Genomic DNA, 27,082 nt, shown 5'->3' with positions numbered 1-27,082 from the left:
CTTTTGGATCAAATCTTTGCTCATCTTGACCTCTGACCTTTGACCGATCTGCTGAAAAAGATAATATACACAACACTATTCAGTAAGTTTGGTTCATGTGTTGAGTTATTTTGTACACTCACACAAAGAGGCTGAAAACAAAACCCTCAGTACCTGCTTCTGTCTGTGCCGTCGCCCCGGTTAATAATGATCATCTATATTTAAGAAGCACTTATCAAAACCAGAGATTAAAAAGTTCTTCACTTTGGTTAATGAATATTTCTGAGTTGATTTCATGATCTTGCATGTTTTACACCAGACGCTCCAAAGCCTCCCTCTGTGTCAGTGAGTCCCTCTGGTGAGATCATGGAGGGCAGCTCAGTGACTCTGACCTGCAGCAGTGATGCTAACCCAGCAGCTAAATACACCTGGTACAAGGAGGACGAGGACTCACCAACAGCATCAGGACAAATCTTCACCATCACTGATATCACAGCTGAACATGGTGGAAAGTATCAGTGTGAGGCCCAGAACACTGACGGACGTAGTAAGGCCACCTTACATCTGACTGTTGGAGCAGGTGATTGTAGCACTCTGACTTCTACAGCCTACAACCCCCCCCCCCACCTCTCTCCTTTTCATTACATAAGAACCCTAAACCATCAATACTCAGGATTTCCAGATGTCACAGCTGTTTATCAAGCCCATCATATTGCACATGAACAATACTGACTGACCAACAGCATCACCTGGCAAACTGATTATTGAGGTCGTCAGCTGACACAAAAACTAGGTCAAAAATTTTATTGCTAATAATTTTTCTGGACTTTTAAAGTACAGTAGGTGAAGTTATATTGAATCCGTCCCATTCTTTGTCCTTTACATTTTAAATGTGCAGTTATGGGTCGTTTGACTTCTGCCCCATAGATATTCACAGTCAGACCATCAGCAGCACAAAGAGGAATCCACCCAGCGTCAGTAAAAACATCCATAAAGTTTTCACCATCCTCAGTAAACTTGAAAGATATTTCCTTCACTGTGAACATTCACGTGACGAGCAAACAGCTCTCAGCAGACAGACTGTGGTGAAAACAAAACCCTGGTCCTGTGCATACGTCACACACACACCTCCCAGCAGGGGGAGCAGTGGATCATAAACATTTTAAGAAACACGCCCACAAACAGGCCTCTTTGACAACTTAGATCTCTTCACTTGTATTATTAGAAAATAAACTGTCTTTATATTCAGTCTGAACATCGAGTCAGGTTTAGCAAACATGACAAAAGTTGTTTTTGTAAATGTTTCGTCCTGCACCTTTAAGTATCTCGTGAAATGATAAAGTAAAATTTATTTCATCATAGTTTCACCTGGATCATTGAGATCAGCACTCATTGGATCAGCTGCTGCAGTTTTCCTCGCTGTGACTCTCCTCTCCGTGTTCCTACTGATCAGGTGAGAAAATCTGTTCCACTAAAGATTTGAACGATGAATTCCTGAAAATCTGTCCTGTTAAATTAAATCAACTCAATTATTATGTATATTGTTTGTTATTTGGTTCAATTGATCAGAAAAAAGAGAAACTCTCATCAATCTGCTGATCCTGGGGACAGACTTGACCACAGTGAGCAGGTGAGACACACAGTTCAGCTTCAATCCTTTCAAACGCCACTTTTTCTCATGTCAAACCCTTTTCTCTGTCATGTAAAGATTAAAAACTAGTTGTTAAAATCACACTCAAAGTTGCCATTGTAAAAACATCCAGCTCCCAGATGTAGTCTTATTTGGACACAACCGATGTGAAAGTGCACACTCAAGTGGCTCACAGACACACTTAAGGCCGGCGCATGCTTCTGCAACTGCGTCTGCGGCTTTTCACGCCGCTGTTGCGAAGGACTCGTTGTCATTCATGCTTTTCCAAGCGTTGCACGAGTTACAAAGCAATTCCCCGCCAGAACACTAGGCGGAGTAATGTCTTTTGTCGAAGACGACCTTAGAGACGCCTTCTTTCTTCTTCGTCGACTGTTTATTAACATCGCCACTGCGGCTCCTCAGAGCCTTTTTCTGGCGGACAAATCCGCCAGTCAGTGACAGGTTATACAAGTGGTCATACTTTCGGATCTCTTCTGCCAAACGCTCTTCTATTTGTTCCATATTCATTCTTCTAAATCTTACGTTGTTTCTGCCGGTATTATGTGGCATGAAACCGGAAATGCGACTCCGGAAAGGATGTAGTTGGCAGACCAATCACATCCCTTGTGGGCTGCGTGAGGCTCGCGGAGCTATGCCGCATAGTTAGAAAAATTGGGCGACGCCCGTAAGAAGAGATACATAAGCCCATAAGGGGCCCGGAAGGGCTCTTGCGCTTGCGGGCCTGTGAAAACGCAGAAGCATACGCCGGCCTTAAGGGAGACGTTTTTAGTGTTAGTGTTTTGAATTCAAACTGAAGACCTTCCTTCCTTCTGGTTTTTAGTAGAACCTCATGTTTCCTGTCCTTGAAACACATCCGGTGTAGAAGGACGCGCTTGAAATAAATCAATAGCTGCTATAGTTGGACGCTAACGTTGTCCATTCTGACACATGTAGAAGATTCAAAAGCAAGTTTGTGTTTGCAGCGTCTACACAATCAGTCTGAGGAAAACTGTGACCTTCACTATGCCAGTGTCCACTTCATGAAGAGGGAGACGGATCCCGTCTACTCCAACATCAGATCAGCTGATCCCAGTGAACACAAGGAGGCGGAGGAGGTTGTGTACGCTCCTGTAAACTTTAACAGATCTGCCCCGAGGTGAGCAGCTCTTTATTCAGGACCATTATCCTCACTAACACCACAAAACATCATAAACAGAGATAAATCCTATAGAAGTCATTTGTTTTTACACTTTCATTTTCTTGTTTGTTTAAACATGTGTATTTGTTAAAGGAGACATATTCTGCTCATATTCAGTTTGATCATTTTAATTAATGTTGTGACTTTAAAATGTTTAATGTTCAGAAAACATCACTTTCCTCAGATTGTCTATTGCTGCAGCTCCTCTTTTCAGCCTCTGTCTCAAACACTTGGTTTTAGCTCCTGTCTCTTTAAGCCCCCCCCCCCCTTCAATGGTCCAAGAGGACTCACCCTAACCCCACTGTCTAAGTGCCCCTGAGCATGTCACCATACTCCCCCAACATCTGCTCCCTGGGCACCGTGCATGGCTGCCCACTGCTCTGTGTGTCCTGCTGTGTTCACCAGATGGGTCAAAAGCAGGGGACAAATTTACCCCATTTGCATGAATATGTCTGTACATGTGTGTGGGATTAATAAATGTATCTTGTATCTTGTATTATTTATTTGTTTTATCTCCTTTCAGAACCAGAGCTCAGGACACTGGAGAGGATCCAGCTGCATTGTACAGCACAGTCAAAAAACCTCCTGCTGTTTAGACCAATGTCTGGAAATCACCTGAGTCCCGATGGAAATATCTCAACAGCTGCAGGATGGATTTGAATAGAAGTTCATTCAACTGTTCATGGTCCCCACAGGATGAATCCTTCTTTGGTGACAGACTCCAGCATCATTGTTGAAGTGAATGTTCAGTTTTAAGTGACTTGTCTTGACAGCTAATGGATAAATTTCCCAGAGGATGAATCCAAACGACTTCAGTGACTCGACTTTTATCTGAAATATATCAGCAACTTGTAGAAGTTGTTAAAAACGCCACAATTAGCCTGAATGAAAAATATCAAACATTTTATAACTTGCGGCTTCAAACATGAAAATATCTGCGGTGTGTGTCAGACGGTCGATAAACTGAAAACTTGTTATTAACTTTTTTCTATTCATAAAATTATCAAAACAAGCATTATTAGCTAGTTGTAGTGTGACACTGCTGCCACTAGATAGTAGTAAAGAGTTTTACTGATAGAAAATCACAGAGAGAATTTGGTTCCTTCACTATTATTTCCATTTATTGATTTTATCCGCTTATTTTATCACAATTTTATATAAAAACTTGTCTATCTCACTATCTTCTTCATTTCTACAATTATTTCTCATATCTGAATATTTTTTTTTAAAACTGTTTAGTTGTCTATAGTTTTGTTCTGCTTAATTATAGTTAAAAATATAAATGAAATTAAGTTTTCTTCATTTTCTCTTTTCTGCTCTGACTCATGTTAAAATTATTAAAAAAATAAAACTTACATCAAAGTGATTTGTTTATTACAGCTGAAAAACGACACATAAAACACATGTTTTATTTAAAGAAAATGCTAAATTAACACAAACACATTTTAAACACTAATTTAGTGTTTCAACTTTTATAGTGTTTTTTACTTTTCAAATTTACATCAAAGTTACATTCTAACAAGACGTTTGTATGAAGGACATGTTCTCGATCTGAAATGAGACACAGCTACAGCCTGCAGCCGTTGACAGACAGTTCCTGTGCAGCATCGTGGAGACCTTTGCATTTATCCCCCAGACTCGGACTGATGGAGCACTCTGCAGACGAGGGCCAGCGCTCCACCCACGTGTCCTTCCCCAACATGTAGATGAATCTAAAACACACAGCAAAGACAGACGGGCTCGGTCAAAAAATCTCTGGAGGAAAGAATATATATCAAATATATTTAATCTAAATAAATAAGTAAAGAATAAACTACAATTTGTATATAAATAAAGATTGATTAGGTAACTAATGGATTAAAAAATGTATTCAATAAATACATGTGTACATGTATTTATTTATTCATGTATTCCTATTTATTTATTATTTCTGTATTTCTTCATGTCAATTCAGTAAGAGGGTTCTAAACTCTAAAGCCTGATTGGTTATAGGTGTGATCATCAGATCTACTTCTGTCTTGAGTTGGACAATAACTACATTATTAGTATAGTTAAACTAAAACCTCTCTGAAAGTGTCAATCAAAACTGAAAACGTATCTTCACCTCCAACAGGGATGTTTTGTTTTATTTTACATTTGATTGTATGTTTGTTTGTCAGCGGGATCATGCAAAAACCACAGATTTTCTCTTAACGTGGTGGAATGGATGAGAAAATGAAAAAGAAAAAGAAAATGCTTCAAATTTAGCAACATTGTGAGACGGACATTTTTATGTAATTCGGTGCATGGGATTGTCGGGCCTTGACATTGGTTTGTGCTCTAGCCACCATTATAAATGTTTTGAATGTAAAATCTCTATCTGAGCTGTGCTGGATCCCATTCGATTTCACAGACGTTAATAATAAATTGGCCACTGTTTTTATTTTTCAGTTTTCTCCCTCCTTGCTCTCGTTACCTGTTTGTGTCGCTGTCAATGTTCCACTGGTCTTCTTTGGGGCCGATGATGAGGTACTCGGAGCCCGACGTCAAGCTGAGTCCGTCTCTGCATCCTCCGTGAGACATGAACATCCTCTTCTGACCGACCTTCACTCCGGCCTCCACACCTGGACGGCAGAAAAACATCACACAGATGAATTATGTTTCATAAATACCATGGTGGTCAAAGTAACACCTTTCTTTTGATTCATTTTCCAAAATAAAAGGGAGGAGTGTGTTGTTGTGTAATGGACTGTTTGGGGGTTAAGTTGCAGTGTAGCATTCAGTGACATCTAGTGGTGAAGTGTCATGTTGCAGCTGACCCCTCACCTCATCCTCCCCTTCCAAATAAGAAAGAAAACCTGTGTTTAGTTTGTCCAGTTTGGGCCACTACAAGAAACATGGTGGCCTCAATAGAGGACCCCCCCCCCCCCCCCTTATGTAAACATAAAGTATTTCAATATAAAGGCTCATTCTACTGTAATAAAACAATACGTGACTTTTACTTGGTTTTAGGGTCTCAACAAGTCATTAACTACAAACATGTGTGTGTGTGTGTGCTCTTGTACAGCTTCTTTGTGAGGACCAGTTTATGTCTACAAGGTACGGAGTGAGGACATTTCTGGAAAGTGATTTTGACCGTCCTCACTTTGTGACCCCCTGTTAATGGACTGTTAGGGGGTTGAGACTTGGTTTTAGGGTTAGGGTTCGGGTTAGCCTATAGTACGGAGGGTTAGGGTAAGGGCCTGGAGAATGCATTATGCCAATCAGTGTCCTCACTAAGATAGCTATAGAAATGTTTGTGTGTGTGTGTGTGTGTGTGTGTGTGTGTGTGTGTGTGTGTGTGTGTCTGTGTGCGTGTGTGTGTGTTTGTGTGTGTACTGACCCAACTTGATCACTTGTGTGATCTCCACTTCGTATTTGTCGTAGTAACTCTGGCTGACACTCAGAACCTTCACCTGGAAAACTGAACAGAGAGAAATGTTAATACAAAACTCACTGATGTTCATGGTCCAGAGAGGATGAACCCTCATCCTTGACTTTTGCATTACAGTCAGTATGAGGAAAGTTGTTATATATCTACGAGAAATATAAAATGTAGACACACTGTACTGTATTAGAACTGTATTAACAGACATGTCACTGTTTCCCTATCTTATTGCTTCAAATCCTACTAATAAAATATAAATTAATACTTTTTGACTATTTCACTTTGACTATACAAAGACAAAGAAAGATAAACAACATGACAAAGCATCTCGTTAGCCCCCTGGTGGCTGGCTGCAGTATAGGTCATAATCCATCCACGATGTTAGCGGACGGGACATGGACCAAACTAAAAATATTTATTTATTTAGGAATGAGCCAGACAGAGCATTTTTCAAACACTGTTAGTCAAAGCATACGTCAAATAAATTGTTTTTAAAGCTACAGCGCCCAAAAGTAAAGCATCTTGATGGCCCCCTGGTGGTTGGGTGCAGTATCGGGCATTAACCCGGCTTTCATCATCAGTGGATGGGACAAAGTATACGTTTCTCAAAGATGGTTTCAAACTGATGTATGTTCAAATGTTAGGGTTTAATGAATTTGATACGTGTGTGTGTATGTGTGTGTGTGTGTGTGTGTGTGTGTGTGTGTGTGTGTGTGTGTCATACCATGGTGTAAACTCTTGCAGGCATACGTCTCTCTGTCGCCGGTGGAGAAATCTTCGCTGTCGGCTTTGGGGACGCAGCAGTCACCTGGAGTGTGTAAGCAAACACAAAGTTAACCAACAGTGAGAATAACACACACCATGCACACACACACACACACACTCACCCTGTGTGCAGCGGCAGACGTTGTCTCTGCAGATCTGAGCGAGCTCCTCCTTGTCCTCACGGGGAGTGTAGGTGCGACTGCAGCGATGATCTGAGAAACAGAAACCACAAGATGCCACAATTTTTTAAGTTGTCATTTTTATTTTGTTTGTTTGCTCCACTCTGAATTATTCGCCTGAACTTCTTTACAACACATCACAAAGCTACAGGGGAGGTGTGATAGGAATGTGTGATGTGATGCTGTTCTCCCACCTGGGCTGTAATACTCATAGACAGTAACTGAGGACGGCTGGAGGAGGCCGACTTTAAAGCTCTGCTGGAGCCTGAAGATCAGGATCTCTGGCTCTTTGTGGGACACCTGAGGAGATGAGGACAGTTTATTTGGAGACTTCACTCTATAAAACAAGCCTCAACCTCCAAGGCAATGATCCAGGAAGACACGATCTTCAGAATCTCATAGTTACCTTGAAGAGGTGGATGATCAGGGAGCCTCTGTCGCTCAGGTTATCAACAATCTGGAAGTTATTGATGTAACGGTCCACTGAGTTCAACAACTGGACACACACACACACACACACACACACACACACACACACACACACACACACACACACACACACACACACACACACACACAATTAGCAGTTCATCATCATGATGTGGTAAAGTATTATATACTTCTCTCTGGTTGACAGGAGTTTAATTAATCAAGCACCTTTTTACTCAAAAAGTATTAAAGACTGTTAGTATTCTTTACTGAGGCAGGAAGATACAGGAAGAGGCAGGAATTCATGTCTTAGAATTCATAATATTATCCTTAAAGTTTGTTGAACAACTTTACACTAGATGTGATTTATTACCTGATATGTTTTTCATTGAATCTCCTATGAAATCACATAGGAAAATGGTTCTTATAATAAATTTTAAACTCCAGATCCGTCAGGCTTTAATTTTATAAAGTAAAAATATCAGATTATATAACATTTACAACAGTTGTTTTTTCCCCAAAATATAAAATGAACGACATCGACAGTAAATCTATGAAACCATGAAAGTCTGGTGACTTGAACTCAGATACTTTTCTAAGATATTTAATGAGTTACCATCTCCAGGTCTGAGTTTTCTGGGGTGAAGCCGGTGGGCAGACTGACGTCCAGGACGACCATCCTCACGTCTGCGGGCCCCAGCGCTCTGTGGGAGAGACGGAGGAAACACAACTGGCGAGGGAATATGATAAACGCACAACAGTCAACAACTCTACGCCCTCTGATGGATCCGAAAGGGAGCAACATTATCAACGTGAGTCAACCTGCGATTAAAGAATTAAATAAAATGCTTGAACAATTGAGTTCAGTTCAGTTAACAAAAATAAGCCTCATAATATAATACCCAGCAACTTTCTTGTGGTTTGTTCAAATTGAGTTTTAAAAATCAAGTGAAGACAATAATAATATAATGGAAATAGCTCACCTCACTTTGATGGTGATCTGGTAGGACTTCTCTACATCTGCTGGAGGCTTCTCTGTTACACAAACAAACCACTGGGCTTAAATGTTATATTCAAATATATTTAATTCAAGGTCATTAATAATGAATAATATTTATAAATCCATTGAAGATATTATTTGTATGATGTAATATTTTTTTAATGCACATATTTTATAAAAAAACCCACATATTTTGAAATTTTCTAAAAACACTTGAGCATTATTGTGAAAAGTGCTTCTTAAATATGCTTCACTTTATTTTGTGTCTATTTTAAATGTAATGCGTTATAATGATGATTGAAAATATATTTTTTTTAAATGTCTGTGTCCTGTGGCACTAAACGTGACCTCAGCTAGAAAACGGAAAGTTCGACATCTTGAGAACTTTACCGCTGGATTCTTCGATGGTGACGTTGAGCTCAAAGTGTTCGCAGGGTCTCTTCTCATCCACCTCATGCACTTGGTTGTAATAGGTCACGACCTTGGAGACAAACACGACGGGAAACAGTCATTTAAATGGGTCAACACAGGCAGAAATTAAAATATAATCATTACTCTTAAATAAAAAGCTTGGACTCGGCCTGGACTTTGTGCAACAAGAAGTTAGAACAAAAACAAATAAGCTAAGAGGATATTTCAAGAGGGGCGTATGTGGAACGTTATTAGAGAAATGACACAAAACTGTGTGGAATAAAAGGCATGACACCGTGGAAACACAACATAGCAGACTTCTGTGGTACAATGCTATTCTAGCTGTCAATGCAATAACAAAGAGAAGTACACAGGAAATAGAATCTCCTCCTGTACGAAGTGCTGCAGCCTTTCAAGTGAAGCCTCCGATGTGTGAGTCCTGCGTTATAGAGTCATACCTCCAGGATCCCCTGTCCGTTCCCTCGAGCCTCCACCTCAAGGTCAAGGTTCGCCGGCAGCTGCACGACAGAAGCACCAGAGCAGAAATAAGTAACGTGGATGAACAGCTGAACGCTTCACAATTTCACTTTCTCTCTGACGCCTCACCCTGGAGGAGCGAGCGGCGTAGGACGTGCTCGGGTTGAAATGGTGTCGCACTTCCCTGCGACCCGCGATTCTGACGTCCACATCCAGACTGAGGTCGCCGGGGGGGGGTTTGTTGATCTGGTACTCAGACAGCGCCTGGAGCACCACCATGGTGGACTGGGGGAGGACAGGAGGAGGAAAACAAACAAACCTGTCGTCTAATGTTCACTGATGAAATGAGGCAGTGACGTGGTGGGACAGCGGTTAGCATTGATGTGTCACAGCAAGAAGGTTGAGGGTTCCAAGCTGCCACTCAGAGTTTCCGTGTTCGTGGGTTTTCTCCACAACACTGACATATTAAATGAGAAACATCGGAGGGGAAATTGATATGCTGCAGGGGCCCTGGATATTTTCCTCTCAGGCAGTAACATGAGGAGGACCAATGGATTAATCTAAATAAGATGTGTAATTTGTTACTGGGTAAAGTGAATGCATAATGACGTAATTGCTACCATATGATCATGAATTCATTTTCAACCTATAGAAACTTTAGGCTGTTTTCAAAGTCCTATAAGATGAAGAGATACCTCAAGAAATAAGTTTTTGAATCATGCATGACGTCATTTTCTGACTTCTGTACTACGCCACTTATCATACTACGTCATATGGAAGGAATTCATTTTCAGATTAATATACACATTAGATTGTTTTTAAGTATTTCTGAAGATTTGAGACTGACCATTGACCTTTGGTGGATGAGCTCCAAAAGTTATGCGTCTAGAGATAAACTCCAGAGTCACATTCACGACAAGTTTGGTGAAAATCCGTCAATGTGTTGTTGAGTTATGGCTTCATGTGATATGAGCTCATCAGATATGAGGAGATATGAAGCGGCTGATTAAATGAAAGAAAAAAAAACACACCAAACGCCCCCTGCTGGTTGTACCTGAGTGGAGCCGAAGCCGCCGCCCCTTCCTCTCTGGCTGTTCAGCCATTTGAACGCAACCGAAGCTTGCTCCATGTTTCCCAGCTTCAGCAGAGCCAGCAGGGCGTAGCCGGTCGCCTCCAGGGTGAACAAGGCGTTGTGTCTGTCAGGCCAGTGACTGCCACCTGGTGGAGAGAGAGAGCGGGGCACGTGAGAGGAGTAACTTCCGTTGTGATTGTCTGTGGTTTGCAGGATTACGCAATGAAGTAGGACAAGACATGGTGGAAGGATACATTCCCTAAAGAAAAGAAAAATACGTTTTTCAAAGTCGATAAGTAGCACGAGGTCTGTGCAGATCTGAAACAAGTGAGTGGCGTTGACCTGGAGCTGCGGCTCTGAGTAACCACGTCAGGTCGAAGCGATCCTTCTCCACCAGGGCCAGCGCGTAGGAGGCGATGGCCACCGTGTACGGTCTCCTTCCCGGATGGATCAGAGACTTCCTCAGGTAGTCGGCCGTTTTACCCATGATCCTCTGCGACGAGAGATGTTTTAATACAGCCACCGATTCTACAACCAATTATCTTAACAATAAAGTAAAGAGGGGATTTTCAAGGGACAGAAAAGTAAAGATGAAATGTGACGCTGAAGTTGTTTTGTTCTTAGTTTAACTTACCTCCAAATTCACATCTGCACTTGTGCAGCGGATCCCCGCCTGCTTGGCCTCAGCGAGCGCTATGAGGACGAAGGCTGTTAAGGTCGTTTCAGGGTCATCGCCCCTGAGACCGCCCTGGGGGAAAAGGCTTTAAACTCAAAGCTCAAATATCCACTTCATTCGTATTTTGATTAAACTTCAAAGGTGTTTTATTGTTGCTTGCTTCTTGTGTTTGCAGTTTTGATGCACAGCAGCAGGGAAACCATCACACTGGTAAGTGGTTTTCAGGTTTTCAACTGTCTTCCAACGACAACTGACTACTTTTTACATCTGCCCAGGAGGTTATGTTTTAACCTCTGTCCTATTGTTTGTGGGTTGGTTTGTTTGTTTAATGCAAATACTAACAAACAGATTTCCACTAAACTCAGTGGAATGATGGGACGTGAGCTAACAGAGAAGCCGTGTGATTTTAGTGTGGATTCAGACTTTGTGAGATTTGAGTCTTTTTAATTCTTTCAGTTTTCCCAGAGAACGATTGGTGATGTAAGGGACTGATGTTCACGAGTGTGTGCGGTTTAAAAATCAGGATCAAGCAGATTTAAATAAAGTTTCCTAATGGGATTGTTGACGGAGGAATAAATTCTCTTGCATGCCATTGTAGTATTTAAGGTTGTTATAGAAAAGAGCCGTGGAAAAGCTTATTTCAGGTACCAGCACAATGACATACTATGTGTGTGTGTGTGTGTGTGTGTGTGTGTGTGTGTGTGTGTGTGTGTGTGTGTGTGTGTGTGTGTGTGTGTGTGTGTGTGTGTGTGTGTGTGTGTGTGTGTGTGTGTGTGTTCGTGTGTGTGTGTCTCACAGTCATGGTAGTGGAGTAAACAGGGTTGTCCTCTACAAATTTCCCCGGATGTGAGCGGTGTTTGTTCTTCACCAGGTAGGTCAGAGGGTCGCACACCTGCTGCTCACTGACGCCGATGATGGAGTGAGCCATGGAGAACACCTTCACCACGTATGCGGTGATCCTGACCCGCAGATGAGCAAACGTTTAGTCACTGACCAACACAGTGTGGATATCTGTGCTCTCAGACAACAGGCAGAGGGTTTCACAAGTACCATGTGCTGGCACCTTCTCGTCTGTAGGGGGGGTAAGAGCCGTTCGGCTTCCTGTACGCCAGCTGGTTCTCATAGCCTGAAAAATACGAGTGAAGGTCAAAGGTCATTGATCATATATGAATTTAAAGAGGGGATGTGAAGGTTTGAAATATTTCCATTTTCCATCCCTCTCTCGTGCATGTCTTCAGTCCATCCATCCCTCCTCTCTCACCTCTCCTGATGTATCGGATGGCCTCGGCCTTGCGCTGCACCCCCACGCTCTCCCAGTCGTTGGTTCGATCCAGGTAAAGAGTGGCGATGAGCGGCAGAGTGACTCTGGCCAAGTTCTGTTCCACACAGCCGCCGGGCATCTGGATCAGAGACGCCAGAGAGTCCTCGCTGATGGAGTTATCGATGCTGTCTGCCAACACGTTGCCTGGAGAGGAGGGTGGGGGGGGGTCAGGAATCGGCTCACTCTCCGAGGTGTGATCCGTATCTCTGCTCTGATTGTGACTGACCTCTGACATTGATGAATGTCTCTGGGATGGAGTGTGGCACAACCGACTGCAGCTCGATTCTCTTGACACGAACTGTCTGTGTTCCTGTAGAGGACGGACGCCGAGACAAACGTTTCAACACGGCTTAAAACAAACCTGAAGACTAGAGGTCTGGTCTCTGACAGCCAGGCAAGCTGCAGGAAATGTGCCTCCAGGGATGGAACATTATGATGTCACAGTTATGTTGACCTTTGACCTTTTACAACCAAAGTTTAATCAGTTCATCTTTGACTCCATTGCACCAAATTTAAAGAAATTCCCTCTCGGCGCATCTGAGAGATCGCGTTCACAAGAGTGGGACAGAGGGACGGACAAAGAGAAAACTCTCTCCAGAAATCTATCGTCCATCCGTCCGACCGATCGACCGTGGTGTTAGGATCTCTTGGACATAACCCATCATACAATTTAAGGGAGAAAAAGTTGTCGTCCATGAGGACTAAAGTATTCAGCGGTTCTCAGGGGCCATCCTCTCAGCTCGGGGCCCCAGGCCTGCCTTGCCTCTACTGCTGCGACGGCACTGATTAACATGCAGTTGACAGGAGACACCAGGACATCGACCTACCTCCTTCAGCAGACGGGTTCAACACTGAACTCTGCACTTCAGTCTTCTGCACTCCCTCCAGCTGAGTGCAACAGCAAATAGCACAAAGTTAACACATGAGACATTTTCCCTATTCATGCTGCGATGTCATTCTCATGCTCAAGTGTGACTCACCACCACTCGTAGAAACTTCTGGATGCGGTCTCCTCCCATCATGTCTCTGCCCACCACCATCACCTCCAGAGGAAGTTTCCCCACCACCAGCGGCACGATGGTGTAAGGCACCGCCTTGGAAGTGCCGGCCGGCAGCGTCAGCTCCTGTGTGTGTCTGTCCTTAAAGGCGATGCTGCACATGTCCTCCGTCTTCATCAGCACCACCCGGACCTGAGCGGGAAAACCAGTCACGACACGTTCAGCAGTGTTTCACTTTTCCTCTCGCTCTAGTGAAACTAACTGAACTGTAATCGAGTAGAAACCTGCAAACACACTGAAATATTTCAACAGCTCGAGCACAGATTGGCAAAAGGTTTGGTTCAGATACCGAAGACATACAGACCAAACTAAAAAGTCAAAGTGAAAGTCAAATAATCCATCTTCTTGTCCAGGCTTGTGTCACAGAGGGTATGTCCCTGATGACCCTGATGTTAGCCATTCTGTCCAGCTCTCTAAGGGGGATCCTGAGGCGTTCCTAGGCCAGATGGGATCTGTAGTCCCTCAAGTGAGTTCTGGGTTAACCTCGGCATGCCCAGTAGAACTAGATCCTAGGGCACGCAAATGAAGCTGATACCACGTCTCTGCCCTGATCACCACCAAACCGGTCCACATGACGTCACGGGTGCAAGATGGCAGTGTTCATACATATGAAGTTGTAGATTCATATCTGGAAGTTGAGACTCAAAGTCGTAACCCTAGCTGGGATAGCTTGCCGAGTCATTTGATGCATCCATGATATCCACGGATGCATCAAATCCTAATGACATCATTGTTCCTCTAAACACAACCAAGAGTTGGACATTTGCAGTTTTTAGTGAAATGTTCCTCACCAGCACACATTCATGTTCCCCTGAGGATAAATTCTAACAAGTGGACATTTTACTTTGGTTTATGTCTACAATACGTGCAAAAACTAACAACATTCTCAAGCCTCAGCTTCAGGTTGGTCCTTCGTGTGTTTGTTGAACCTCTCTGACGGTGCAGCTCTGTGGAGACGCTCTTACATGCAGGTCGTCGTAGCCGTAGTTGTGGATCACGGCTTTGATCTCCACCTGTTCGTTCCTCGCCACTGAATACGGCAGCTTCAGGTCCACGAAGAAACGCTTCCACGCTCTGATGTTGTAAGGCTCGGCCACACAGAAACCTACACACAGTTCCAAAAAAGGTGTGTGATTAGACATCTTGATTCACTCCTCCTCCTCCTCCTCCTCCTCCTCCTCCTTGCCCTCCTACCTGTCTGAGGCGATGCACTGACGGCCAGGACCCCCCACTGTGTGATACTGTCAGGTAAAGCTTTCTCCACAATCGTAGTCGCCAAGCTGTGGATCAGATTAATGTCTGTGTTATAAATGTCCAAGAGATAAAGTTCATTGTCATGGAAATGATTGAATCTAACTGTCATCTTTGAAATGTGACAGATCCTCCTGTCCTGACAGCTAGGGTCATAGTTCAGTTGGATTGACCTGAGGAAACATCATTATATAAATACCACTTAATGTTTGCATCTGCCTGATATCAGGAAGTGTTAGTTACTTTGAGCCTAAAGGTCCTCGTGACTACTTGATGTTTGTGTCTATACACTCAGGAGAGAGGGGGGGGGGGGGGGGGGGGGGGGCATTTAGCCCTTCGCTGACAAAGTGTGACCACTGGACACGTCCTGCCTGCATGATATCGAAGGATGACGTGAAATCTTGATACCTGCAGTGGTGTTGAGGATTCTGTCCCACTTGGCCAAGTGTTTGCTCAGTAACTCTGTCTGTGTTCACATCTCTTCTCTGTAAATTATTTGTTGACCATTAATGAAATACTTTGAGATCATTGAATTGATCACTGAGTCCGATGGGTTATTTCCTCACGAGGGAATTAAATACAAATTCCTACCACATTAATTATTAAAAGATGCCACATGTAACAGGTTGACTGATGCACGTAGCATCAAGGTGTAAATGAGGACGTCACACACAAACACACACATACACGCACACACACACATGCACAGAACAGAGCAACACGAATCACACAGACGGGTAAACAAGTCAGTTCTGTTGATTCTGTTATCACTGACAAACACAACATGAGTCACTGGTCTGCATGATGAAATGATCAACTCATTTCCTCCCTCAGCTGAAGTTCACCACATGTCTGCTTGGGTTTTCATTTTTATTCCAACAGACATTGTTCTGTGTAAATGTCCAGATGTTGATAAATAAAATAGAATTGAATGGAATGAAAACCTCCAGTGAAGCGTAACAGAATCTAATTATCTGACCTTGAAATTCAAACTTCAAACACGGCTTAAAGCAAAAGAGCTGCGTGCAATCATTCCACAACCTGTATTTAGATTATTCGTCTTAAATCATTTACTTTAATATATAAGATCATATAAAAGATTTATGATTTAATTTATATGAGTAATTGTTTTCTTTGCATTGTATTGATGAATTTTATCAAGGATTTTTGTTACTTTCATATGGTGTAGTAGTGTTTTAATCCTGGGTTTGTTGTATAGTTAACTTGTACAGTTTGTATAATGCACACGGATGATCCATCGCTATTATTTACTTTATAAGATTGATCAGTAAAACCTGGCGACAGGGACAACAGATGAAAATGAGCTCATGAAACTCTGCCTCATTTACAGAATGAGCTGTCCTCATCAAATAAATGGATAAAAGACGAGACATGAGAGTTTCTGTTGCTCGGCTAAATCTCTGCTTTATCATCTACACACAATGAACCAGCACCTGAAGTCCTCTGGGTTTAGTTTGAGTCAGTTTCTTCTTTTTTCTTCGTCAAAGATAAATAATCATGTTACACAACATTTGCATTTTGTTTGAAATTCTATTTGATTGCTTACACTCTATTTAAGCTGATTTTCATATTGCATTCGCTCCTGTCCCATCCAGACTGATACCGGCTGATAGAAGTCAGTGACCCCCCCCCCCTCATCCGTCACTCACCCGTCTGTGTCTGCTGTGCTCGGCAGGTTCACGTCCGTCCACAGCCACGACTCGTAGAACTTGGCACGCAGATACACCTGAGTCTCATCAAGGTACTCCCACTCTTCCTCCTCCTCCTCCTCCTCCTCCACCTCCGCCTTCTGCAACGGTTCCACCTGCCCCACCCTCGTATGTTCTTCCATCATTTTGTTCCCACTTGTGCGGGCCATGGTCACTATTGGTTGTTGTGCGGATGCTGATGCTTTTAAATAAACTGAATAAAGAAGAAATGGTTTAAACTGAAATTGGCTTCAAAAACACTCACAGCACTTTAAAGGACTCATCCAGCTTTGGAGTCCTACAACTCAAGTTATATGTCCCTTCCATCCACTGGGGGCCACCAACACCTGCTAACATCTACTGGTAGTTGGTAACCTGTGCAGAAGACCTTCAAACCTACAAGGGATATTCAACATCTCGTCCTATATTCTAGACACGTCCATGTTTAATAGCAAACATAATGATATTCACCTCATCCTCACACTAAACTAATGGTGAGCGTCACAGCTCCACATTTCAAAGCATTTTGAGGAGAGACAGGGTTTAAGTGCAGAACCTACCACGTCGGCTAAAATCCAAATGCGATGTAGGAGAAAAGCGAAAGGGAGAAATGCGTAGGGGTGCCCTGCTGGTTGTGGGGGGTGGAAGGGTGGTGGTTGGTGGGGTGGTGGGAACCTCAGTGTCAAACAGCTGGTCCCTGTATGTGGCACAGCAGTATCTGAAGGCCCGGATGCACTCCCAGCCCTCGGTGATGTAGAGGGAGCGGCGGGTGCAGGAGTAGGGCATGGGGATCTCCCTGAGGCCGTCCTTACAGCAACGATGCTGCAGCTTCTCCTTGAAGTGACTCTCTGAAGACAGGGGGGGGGTATTATCACCTATTAATGGCATCACTGTAAAAAGAAGAGCAATCCATCCCACAAACGCTCTGTGAGGAGAGAGCACTCACCCAGCTGAGCTCTACGCTGCAGCAGTTCAGCAGAGCGCCTCCTCCTGGTACTGCCTCGACACTGCAAGGCTGAGGAGAGGAGAGGAAGAGGAGAGAAGAGGAGGAAGAAGAGGATATGAGGAGGAGAGGAAGATGAGAGGTGAGGAGAAGAGAAGAGAGGAAGAGGAGAGGAGAAGAGAAGAGATAAAAGGATGAGGATGGGGAGATGAGAGGAGGAGGAAGAGGACATCTATCATATAGTTCATCCGTTCATTAATTCATTCCCGTGTTTAAAATACTTAACTTAACGAATAAATTCAAAGTAGGCAGGATTTCCCGATCAGAAGGGGGCAGGTACCTTGTCTGGGTCTGGTTTTAAATCCGGCACTGGAGGAGAAGAGAAGTCCAGCATCGCTGAACACCCCCCTGGCGTCCAGGCCCCCCCCGCGGGTGCAGCCAAAGTCTCCGTTCTCCACCGTGTTCCACATCTGAGGTGAGACAAAGTGCACATGAGCTTTGTTTACAGGTTTGAGTTGATTATTATTGACGCAGAACAACAAACGACCTGATGACTTCTATTATGTCACTTGTAAAATGACGATTACTGTACATTAAAAGTAATTTGGAAAGTAATTCACAACTGAAATCTAACCAGTTCTTCCCTGAAGGCACACTTGAGGTCACAGTGAATTTGGCCTTTGACCTTCAATCACCAGAGTCTAATCAGGTCATCTTTGACTCAGATTAAACATTAGTGCCAAATTTAAAGAAATGTCCCTTGAGGCATTATTTACCTTCCTCTGTGTGAGCCTGTCCTTGTTGAGCAGGTAAACAGCGTTGTCCACAACCACCAGGCTGACCTTTGCCCCCGGGTCGCCTCTGACCTGAAAACTAAATCTCTTCCCAGGGGCATAGTCTCGATGAACGCCGTCCACTGGCCCGACTTTCAACTGTGAGACAGCAGAGAATAAACAAACACGTTGACACACAAGAGACATTACTGCATAGAAAGAAGAAAAACTACACAACACTGATCTGATGATGGTTTTGATTTGATGCTTCATGAGGTTGCTTTCAGACCAGTGTGGTATCGTCAACAAATCCAGAACAACAACCAACAACATGATATTCAGTCTTAAACACCATCTGACACTGAGCTGGAGACTCACCCCTCCAACACAGGAATCGACCACATCCACCCAGATGGAGTCCGACACCACCTCTTCACGCGACACCCAGGGGATGCTGTAGAAAGCCACAAAACGGAACGAGGGCATCATCTCCGGTCGGACCACCACCGCAACGGCAGTCAACAACTGACCGGTCACATCCACCCGACCAGCGCTTACGATTTTGCCTTTGCTGAGCACCTGAGAGGAGAGAAAGTCGCCTTTTATACTAATTCTAACTTAGTACATTTCCCCTCCTCTTACTTTCTCCGCTTGTCTCACCAGGTAGGTGATGTGTTTGATGGCGTCCCTCTGTGTCGGCTCAGCAACACTGACGGTCAGCTTCACGGACAGAGCATCTCCGACAGACGCCGTGTTGGTGCCCATGGAGATGTACAGGTAGTTTGCTCGGTGCCGGTTGAAGCTCTGGTACGGTATAACAACTACGCTGTTCTTGGCCTGTTGGTCTGGTCTCAGATCAGCCTGTGCGGTCTCAGCCTGAGAATCAAACACAGATCAAGAGTTGGTGACAGTTTCCACTTCATAAACCCAGAGAGAGAGAGAGTTGTTTGTTCGGCAGTATTAACATAAAGACAATAAGACAAGCATGGTTCCAGGATTTAAAAACCAACTTGACACATTTAGGCAAAAAAAATGGTTTTAATAATTTTACTGATTTACACCAAACACAGCTGATCCATGAATGCATAAAATATTTGTTTCAGAATAGATTTTGTCCTGTCTTATACGAGTAAACCATTTTAGCATGTGTTTAAAACATAATGACAGGCTTACAATAATGATGCCTAACTTCTGGACCCTCAGACATTCCTCTAGATGTTTATCTTAGTAGTTCTCTCCCTTTTTGGAAGACCCTTAATATAGGGCATGATCTCTGACCGGCTCATGGATGGGTGTAGAAGGAATTTTCTTGACCAATGTGTCTTCATCTTCAGACACAAACACATGCCCTTGTTTAGTCAGAAAGCCCATGGGGGACGTCATTTACCTGAAGTCATGGGCGGAACCAACCTCTCTATATAAATGTGTGTAAGACCCAGGCTGGTCAGATTTCACTATTTGGCCTGTGGGATTTCTCCGGGTAAACCATGGTGCCCGTCTGACCTGTGAAACTTCTTGTAATAAACATATTGTACAAACAAGAACAAGGTCTGCTGAGATTCCTTCATCTACATCAACATTTACAATAACATCGACCTCTCGGCTGCATAGCATATACCATAGTCCAAACCCCAAAGGATCAAAATGTGCAAAACAAGAACAGGAGCAGTTCTGCTTTTAAATCTGGACGCTGTGTGAGAAAAAGCAGTGATACTGACGGTAATGATTTGAGGGTGCCGGGTGCTGGTGCTGGGTATGTTGACCGTGGCTCTGGCGGCTCCGGAGGTGACGACCAGTGGAGTATCCAGCAAGTTCACCTTGACCAGAACATTGTGGGCCGGGGAACCATCGTGGTGGCTCACCTGGATCTGGACAGGTGGGAAAAAAAATGTCTCTCTGTGATTTCATTCACTCACAGTCACTGATCAGAAGATCCAGCAAAACACAGATGACTGTTCTTACTGTGAAGTCAAAGGGAAGGCCGGGCTTGAAGTACTTTGATATTTTGAAGGATACGACATACGGAGACTCCACAATCTTTATCCCACCCTTCTCGGCCTCAACCAGGTCGCTGCCTGTTCAGGAGAAAAAAACAAAGTCACAGAAGAGAAAATAAATGAAAACCTCAAACTTCAATCATTTCCTGAATCTCAACTCATATGGTTTTTGAGTTTGAGAACAGGATTATAAAGTAGGTGGCAATTTGAGTGCAAGCGGGGGGTTTTGACTGAATGATGGCACTCTTGAATAGAAGGAAAAACCCACCTACTCAAAGGTTCCTTTGAATATTTTGACTCTTTCCAAAACATGTCACTCTATAAAATAAATGTAAAAGGGTCTTTTCCCTGTTTCAGAAGGAAGACTGCACCGTTGTTGTAATTCTGTCGGGTAAGAATAAAGATTTTGATGTAAGGCGTCATCGTTTGTCCCCGGTGATTAAATAAGAAGAGTTTCACGTCCACTCAAGAATAAGGATTCTTTAAAAAATGAAAGTTCAGGAGTTCTGCTTTCGAACATCTAAACTAACTCTGTGAAGTTTAGGGATTCTTTTTTGGCCCACATTAACTAAGAGTTGTGATACCAGGGAGTTTATTCAGGGGGTTAAAGTGCATGTTGAGACACATCTGACCACAAACTGAATTTCAAAATGTGGAGCTGCACAGATGAGACCATCGATCCGTGGCCTGTTTACGACATTCTGGAGAGTTTGGTTGTGCTGCGCTGTGCAAACAAAGCAAACTGAACAAAATGTGTCAGAACAACAGCACTCCATGTTTACAGACTTCCTTTGAAACGCTGAGAAAGCTTCTTGGTGCTCACCCGCTGATTGTATCAATGGATTTGAAGATGGCGCTATCGATAAAAATATCACTTGAACTTTGTAGTTCTGGTGTTCGAACCTGTCTCTGTGTTTGTACCTGTCTTGGTGTTCGCACCTGTCTTGGTGTTTGTACCTGTCTTGGTGTTCGCACCTCTCTCGGTGTTTGTACCTGTCTTGGTGTTCGCACCTGTCTTGGTGTTCGCACCTCTCTCGGTGTTTGTACCTGTCTTGGTGTTTGTACCTGTCTTGGTGTTCGCACCTCTCTCGGTGTTTGTACCTGTCTTGGTGTTCGCACCTCTCTCGGTGTATCGTACCTGTCTTGGTGTTTGTACCTGTCTTGGTGTTCGTACCTGTCTTGGTGTTTGTACCTGTCTTGGTGTTCGTACCTGTCTTGGTGTTTGTACCTGTCTTGGTGTTTGTACCTGTCTTGGTGTTCGTACCTGTCTTGGTGTTTGTACCTGTCTCGGTGTTTGTACCTGTCTTGGTGTTTGTACCTGTCTTGGTGTTCGTACCTGTCTTGGTGTTCGTACCTGTCTTGGTGTTTGTACCTGTCTTGGTGTTCGTACCTGTCTTGGTGTTCGCACCTCTCTCGGTGTTTGTACCTGTCTTGGTGTTCGCACCTCTCTCGGTGTATCGTACCTGTCTTGGTGTTTGTACCTGTCTTGGTGTTCGTACCTGTCTTGGTGTTTGTACCTGTCTTGGTGTTCGTACCTGTCTTGGTGTTTGTACCTGTCTTGGTGTTCGTACCTGTCTTGGTGTTCGCACCTCTCTCGGTGTTTGTACCTGTCTTGGTGTTTGTACCTGTCTTGGTGTTCGCACCTCTCTCGGTGTATCGTACCTGTCTTGGTGTTTGTACCTGTCTTGGTGTTTGTACCTGTCTTGGTGTTCGCACCTCTCTCGGTGTTTGTACCTGTCTTGGTGTTTGTACCTGTCTTGGTGTTCGCACCTCTCTCGGTGTATCGTACCTGTCTTGGTGTTTGTACCTGTCTTGGTGTTTGTACCTGTCTTGGTGTTCGCACCTCTCTCGGTGTATCGTACCTGTCTTGGTGTTTGTACCTGTCTCTGTGTTTGTACCTGTCTCGGTGTTTGTACCTGTCTTGGTGTTTGTACCTGTCTTGGTGAGCACAGAGGCCTTGACGTACACAGAGTTTCCCACCAGGGATCTAATGTCGGGGTACGCTCTCTTGATCTCCTCCATGCTGAGCCTGACGACGCCTCCGTCCAGCTACAGAGAGTCAAGAACACACAAGAGTTATTTTACAAATCCGATGAGAACCACTGAAAAAAGCTGACTCATCATAAATGTGGCAGCTGTAATCAGAGACTCACGTCTGACACCTGCTTCACTGAAGGCAGCCGTGTCATCTCCGAGTTGATCTTCACTCCAAACACCACGTAGGCCGTTCCCACCACCGGTTCCCCATACAGGTACCTGAAAGTCCCAATGGCAACAACACTACAGTGATGAGATTCACTTCCTCACCCCCCCCCCCCCCCCCCCCCCCCGTCAGTCCCTGTGTTGCATTGTAAACAGGATTACTGAATAACTTTAGTTTTTTCCATGAACCTTGACGGAAGGATGTGGTTCAATTTTGGTGCAGATAATTTTTGCCTTATTGTAGTTCCTTCTTTATGTCGTCAAACATCCTTGTAAACCAGGTTGATGTGTGCATGTGTCTGTAGCTGTGGTTCCAATATGAGCAAATTTAGCAACTTGAGAAAACTTTCATTTTCCATGTTGGTTGTTCTCATCACACTGATGTATGTTCAAGTTTTCATGTTTCTGATCAGTGGTTTCATTTTGTTATTTGAGGATATAAAAATGGAGTACCATCGCTAGCAGCTGACAGAAGTAAAGTAACCGTTGGGATCAGTGTTTCAGGAATGTGTGGTACCCACCTGGCTGAGACCTCTACTTCCAGCTCACTGTCGTCCAGGCTGAGGAAGGACTTCCTGGGGGTCAATGTGACGTTAAAGGCAGGAAGCACTGGAGCGCATCACGCCGTGAAAAGGAAAACAGAACTTGATATTATAAAGTTATGGGGCTGATCTGAAATGTGACATTCAGATGTGGAAGATGCCTATTGGTCAAGAAAACGTCGAGCTGCGGCTGACGTTCTTAGCAGAAGTGAACAGTTTGATTCCACCTACCGTATTTCTTCACTTCAAACTGGGAGGTGAACTTGTTCTGATCCCAATGGTCGAACTTTGCAATCACCGTCCATCTCCCTTCACTGACAGACATTGAAACCAGGTGTTAGCCTCTGCTTCACTTCAACTCCTCCTTTCCCTTAAATCATCTTGCTTACCATTGAAAACGCAACTTTCAGTACATTCACAGTTTTCCAAAATGCCGACATTTGTCATTTTGAAGTCTCAAAGACCTTACCTGACCATTTCCGAGAGAGGGAATGTGTCTGCCAAGACGCCACCTTGGGCTCTCATCCTGAGAACCTGTTTCACCACAACACCCTCTGGATTCTGAAACACAGGAACAAATCAGTAGGAATTATGGTATTTTGTTATTGCTTTTATTCTGTAAAGCGTTTTGTGTAACATTTAAAGTAAAGTCAATCAGACTTTAGATTATTATTAATGATTATGACTGAAGTGGTAACTGAATCATGGTGGTGGCTAACTCCTGGGTTGGATTATGTCCGAGAGGAAAAATAAATATATGCCACTAAGCTAAATTTTGAAAGGTAAAATAAAATCTTATTCATTTAAATACAGAAAGAACTAAAATGTAATGAAACCTAAATATCATTCCATGCACCACTTCACTTTCTGATCAATTTAATATTAAGTTTCATTAAGCAAATTAAAGATATTAAAACAGAGAAAAAAGGCACAAAGTTTAACAAATGTTGTAAAAAAATGACCTTTAATCATCTGTGAATCAATAATTAGATCATTTACCTTAAAATCCATAGTGATGGAACTGTTAAAGGCCTTAAAGGAAGGAGTCGACACAAAGGCTCTGAACTGAACTGGAGTGGAAAGCATGAACCAAAGACAGAATGAAAAACACTCAAACATGTACGTTTTACATCAGTTCCAAAAAACCTTATGGAAAAAAAACCTTGATAAATATTCACACATCCAAATATCTCGGATGCAGATGCGTTGGAAAGTTTTACTCAAGTTTTGAGAAAAAGTTCTGACACAGACAATTACAACGTTTCGGCCTCGTGACCTTCAGACAGAAACATTTACAAAATCAATCACTCTTAAAAATCAAAGGTCACATCCTTTGCAGAGCTTTGTGTTGCTCATGTATCTCCAGGTCTCACCGATGTCTCCGGGGTTGTAGACGGGTTTGTCCGTCTGGATGAAGATGTATCCAGAGTGAAAGGACACCATCAGTAACCTCCCCTCAGAGTGGAGGCCGCCGAAGTTCACCATCAGGTACACAAACTTGTTCTTCTTCTCATCGCGATTCAAATGATCTGAAGAAAGCTGAGATGAAGCGGCAACAAAATTAGGATTCAACCGAATCGATATTATTATTAACTAGGACATATTCTGCTCATATTCAGGTTGAATTCTGTTTTTCATGCTCTCATGTTCAGAAATCACTGCATTATTTAGACCTGGGGTAATATGATGTCACGTGACATCCCGATGATGAGGAGCTCTGGGCCGAGCTTCATCTTGCTGGTTTTGTGTTTCAGCTTTGATTTCAGGTTATACCAGTTTGGAACAGGTTTTAAAAAACAACAATAACACAAATGGAACTAAAATGGCGCCCAATGGAGCGCATACCTTCAACTTCATCAACTGCCCCTTTAAATTCAATCAAGCTGCACCACATTGTGCACACTCATTAATATTAGTCCTCTAAACATCATTGATTTGTTTTGTGACTCACACCACATCTTTATAGAAATACGTCCAGTGATTTTAGTGTAATCCAACTGTCAAACAAACAAACCAGGGCCCTGGAGAGTCACCTGTATGGTCTTGAGAGCCTGGAAGCCGTTGTCCAGGTCGAGAGTGACGGAGTCCTGGAGAAGCGTGGACGTCTTACTGAAGTCCTGGATGGAGATGGAGACGCTGACGGGACTGGACTGCCCGTCGGCCTGGAGGTAGATGTTCTCCTGGCTGTCGGTCCTCAGCAGGTCTGGAGCCAGTAGGGTGAACCTGCAGGGGGATGAGGCACTAACACTCATCCTTCATATAAATATACATATATATATAGAGAGAGAGAGAGTGAGAGGGAGAGAGAGAGAGAGAAAACCTGAACCCATCAGTAATACAATGTTATGCGGATGAGGAACTGCACCTTGCTGTAACTTGAACTGCTTCTTTTAAATTTGGATTCCTGTAGATAAAAAAAAATTCAGTCAGGACACAGTGATGCATCATAGTAACAAGGCATTAGACGTCACGTGTGAAAATGAAAAAGGACGTGAACTTAAACTCAGTTCTTTCTGTAATAATAAATATTTAAGTATTATGCTGAGCTTGTAACATTACACTGTATAACAAAAAAAATTCAAAAAATAGAATAGAAATATTCCCCTGATGCAATAAATCAGGAAATACATGTTTATTCTTTTCAGTTGAAGCAGAAAGGAACTTACTCAAGGCGTGGGTAGAACCTTTCAAATGGTATCATTCTGAGGAAGGATCAAGAAATAAGGATTTAAAACACTAAAGGTTGAGATGTTGGATATAATCTCTTTGTGCAAACACACACACACACACACACACACACACACACACACGTACCTGTGATCCCAGTGACGTCTGTAAAAAAAACACAGCTTCATTAATGACCATTGCTTTAAAGATAAATTATTAAGATATAAACTGTCCTGATCACTGAGTAGAAGTCAAACTCGTCACCTTCTCCCATGGTCGATCTGTCCGTTGGATTCACAGAGAAGCAGGAGAAATAAAATGCCCTGAAGCGTCCACGGCCCCATGTTGACTGAGTCTCTGTGGACTGTGGTCACCGGAGAGACGCTCAGCTACTGGAAGTAGACACCCCCTCCCACACACACCCTATAGAGACCCCCTCCCACACACACACACACACACACACATACACACACACACACAAACACACACACGCACACACACACACAGCTGTGAGGACAGGGGGTCAAAGGGTCAGTGGGAAAAAGTTGAATTTCACAGATAAATCAGTGCAGACCCACTGGATATTGACTCATGGAGCTTTCTGTCTCTCTTATGTGACTTTAAGCCACAGCACCTACTTTTAAAAACTCAAAATTACTTTTGATTAAAGTGCACATTTTTAAAAGAACAGCCTCATGTGTAGATATGTGTGATTATTTCTAACATATCTTTATTCATATTTTTATTCTTATTACATTTTCCATTTGCGCTGCTACTTCCTGGTCGTGTTGATTTTCCTCCACGGTGATCAATCTTATCGTTTAAGCGTTTTTAACTCATATATAACACTGTATTTTCATCCTCTATCATATATGTGTGAAAGTCCCCACACTTTAAAACTCTCGAGCTCAGACACTCTTTCGCTCTAGCTTCCTTTGAATCTTGAGTTCAGACCTTTTTACTTTATGAAATATTTTGGGAATATCTGACGTGCAACCCCCTCCTTCTGTTGATCAGTCACCTCAGCATCCTCTTTTGAAACTCTTTGAAAAATGCAGTTTTCTAAAATGGCTTTTAACTTTTGTTTTCACAGGAATACCAGAGAGAAGAATGGACATTCGTTTGTGTTGCTGAAAATAAATCTGAGATGGGATATTGTCCTAAAATCATTACTCGAACATGACTTTTTGATTTGACGTTCTTACTGAATGATTTCTGAAATTCAAAATCTGCTTTTCACCACTGGAGGTTGGAGTAAACAGCTGATGTGAAGAATACAAAGCACATAAAAAGGAAAACAACGATTTCCAGGTATCTTTCGTTCAATTAACATTTAGATCACATGACACTTTGAAAACCCTTTTATGCTTAAAAATACATTTTGTAAAAGATGTCCT

The 27,082-nt window shown here is 43.1% G+C and overlaps 2 protein-coding genes across 2 annotated transcripts in view; one reads left to right on the top strand and one right to left on the bottom strand.

Annotated features, from left to right (window-relative positions):
- The window catches only part of LOC128437520 (B-cell receptor CD22), a 33,122-nt gene extending 31,820 nt beyond the window's left edge, over positions 1 to 1,302 (top strand). Inside the window, exon 13 of the mRNA XM_053419712.1 lies at positions 299 to 1,302. Within this exon, the coding sequence (XP_053275687.1) occupies positions 299 to 711 (413 nt within the window). The 3' untranslated portion in view covers positions 712 to 1,302. The remainder of the gene's footprint in view (positions 1 to 298) is intronic.
- Positions 1,303 to 4,164: 2,862 nt separating this feature from the next.
- Positions 4,165 to 26,103, bottom strand: LOC128437407 (complement C3). The gene is made up of 44 exons (XM_053419550.1): positions 25,950 to 26,103; positions 25,833 to 25,850; positions 25,685 to 25,720; positions 25,384 to 25,422; positions 25,052 to 25,241; positions 24,392 to 24,557; positions 24,018 to 24,088; positions 23,488 to 23,579; positions 23,250 to 23,332; positions 22,998 to 23,085; positions 22,428 to 22,530; positions 22,209 to 22,323; positions 20,240 to 20,352; positions 19,996 to 20,145; positions 18,938 to 19,153; positions 18,656 to 18,856; positions 18,281 to 18,436; positions 17,845 to 17,974; positions 17,508 to 17,576; positions 17,122 to 17,409; positions 16,523 to 16,775; positions 14,796 to 14,881; positions 14,567 to 14,706; positions 13,524 to 13,733; positions 13,371 to 13,431; positions 12,770 to 12,853; positions 12,484 to 12,687; positions 12,273 to 12,348; positions 12,019 to 12,181; positions 11,181 to 11,294; positions 10,889 to 11,039; positions 10,529 to 10,692; positions 9,604 to 9,759; positions 9,456 to 9,515; positions 8,977 to 9,067; positions 8,570 to 8,621; positions 8,203 to 8,290; positions 7,564 to 7,653; positions 7,352 to 7,457; positions 7,101 to 7,190; positions 6,938 to 7,021; positions 6,169 to 6,249; positions 5,263 to 5,410; positions 4,165 to 4,519 (listed from the first exon to the last, which is right to left on the bottom strand). Exons 1-44 carry the CDS (start codon positions 26,027 to 26,029, stop codon positions 4,375 to 4,377), a joined length of 5,301 nt encoding a protein of 1,766 aa, XP_053275525.1. The 5' UTR covers positions 26,030 to 26,103; the 3' UTR covers positions 4,165 to 4,374.
- Between the last annotated feature and the right edge of the window lie 979 nt (positions 26,104 to 27,082).

The sequence above is a fragment of the Pleuronectes platessa genome, chromosome 3, assembly GCF_947347685.1.
Source record: "Pleuronectes platessa chromosome 3, fPlePla1.1, whole genome shotgun sequence".
Taxonomy (NCBI): Eukaryota; Metazoa; Chordata; class Actinopteri; order Pleuronectiformes; family Pleuronectidae; genus Pleuronectes; species Pleuronectes platessa.
The sequence above is the reverse complement of the archived record's forward strand: the minus strand, read 5'-3'. Positions and strand labels throughout refer to the sequence as shown.

Coding starts and splice junctions, on each gene's coding strand:
- LOC128437407 (XM_053419550.1), bottom strand. CDS start 26,029: ATGGGGCCGTGGACGCTTCAGGGCATTTTATTTCTCCTGCTTCTCTGT. Junction 20,146..20,239: donor GCCTTCCCTTTGACTTCACA/GTAAGAACAGTC, acceptor CCACCTGTCCAG/ATCCAGGTGAGCCACCACGA. Junction 18,857..18,937: donor TCAAACACATCACCTACCTG/GTGAGACAAGCG, acceptor CTCTCCTCTCAG/GTGCTCAGCAAAGGCAAAAT.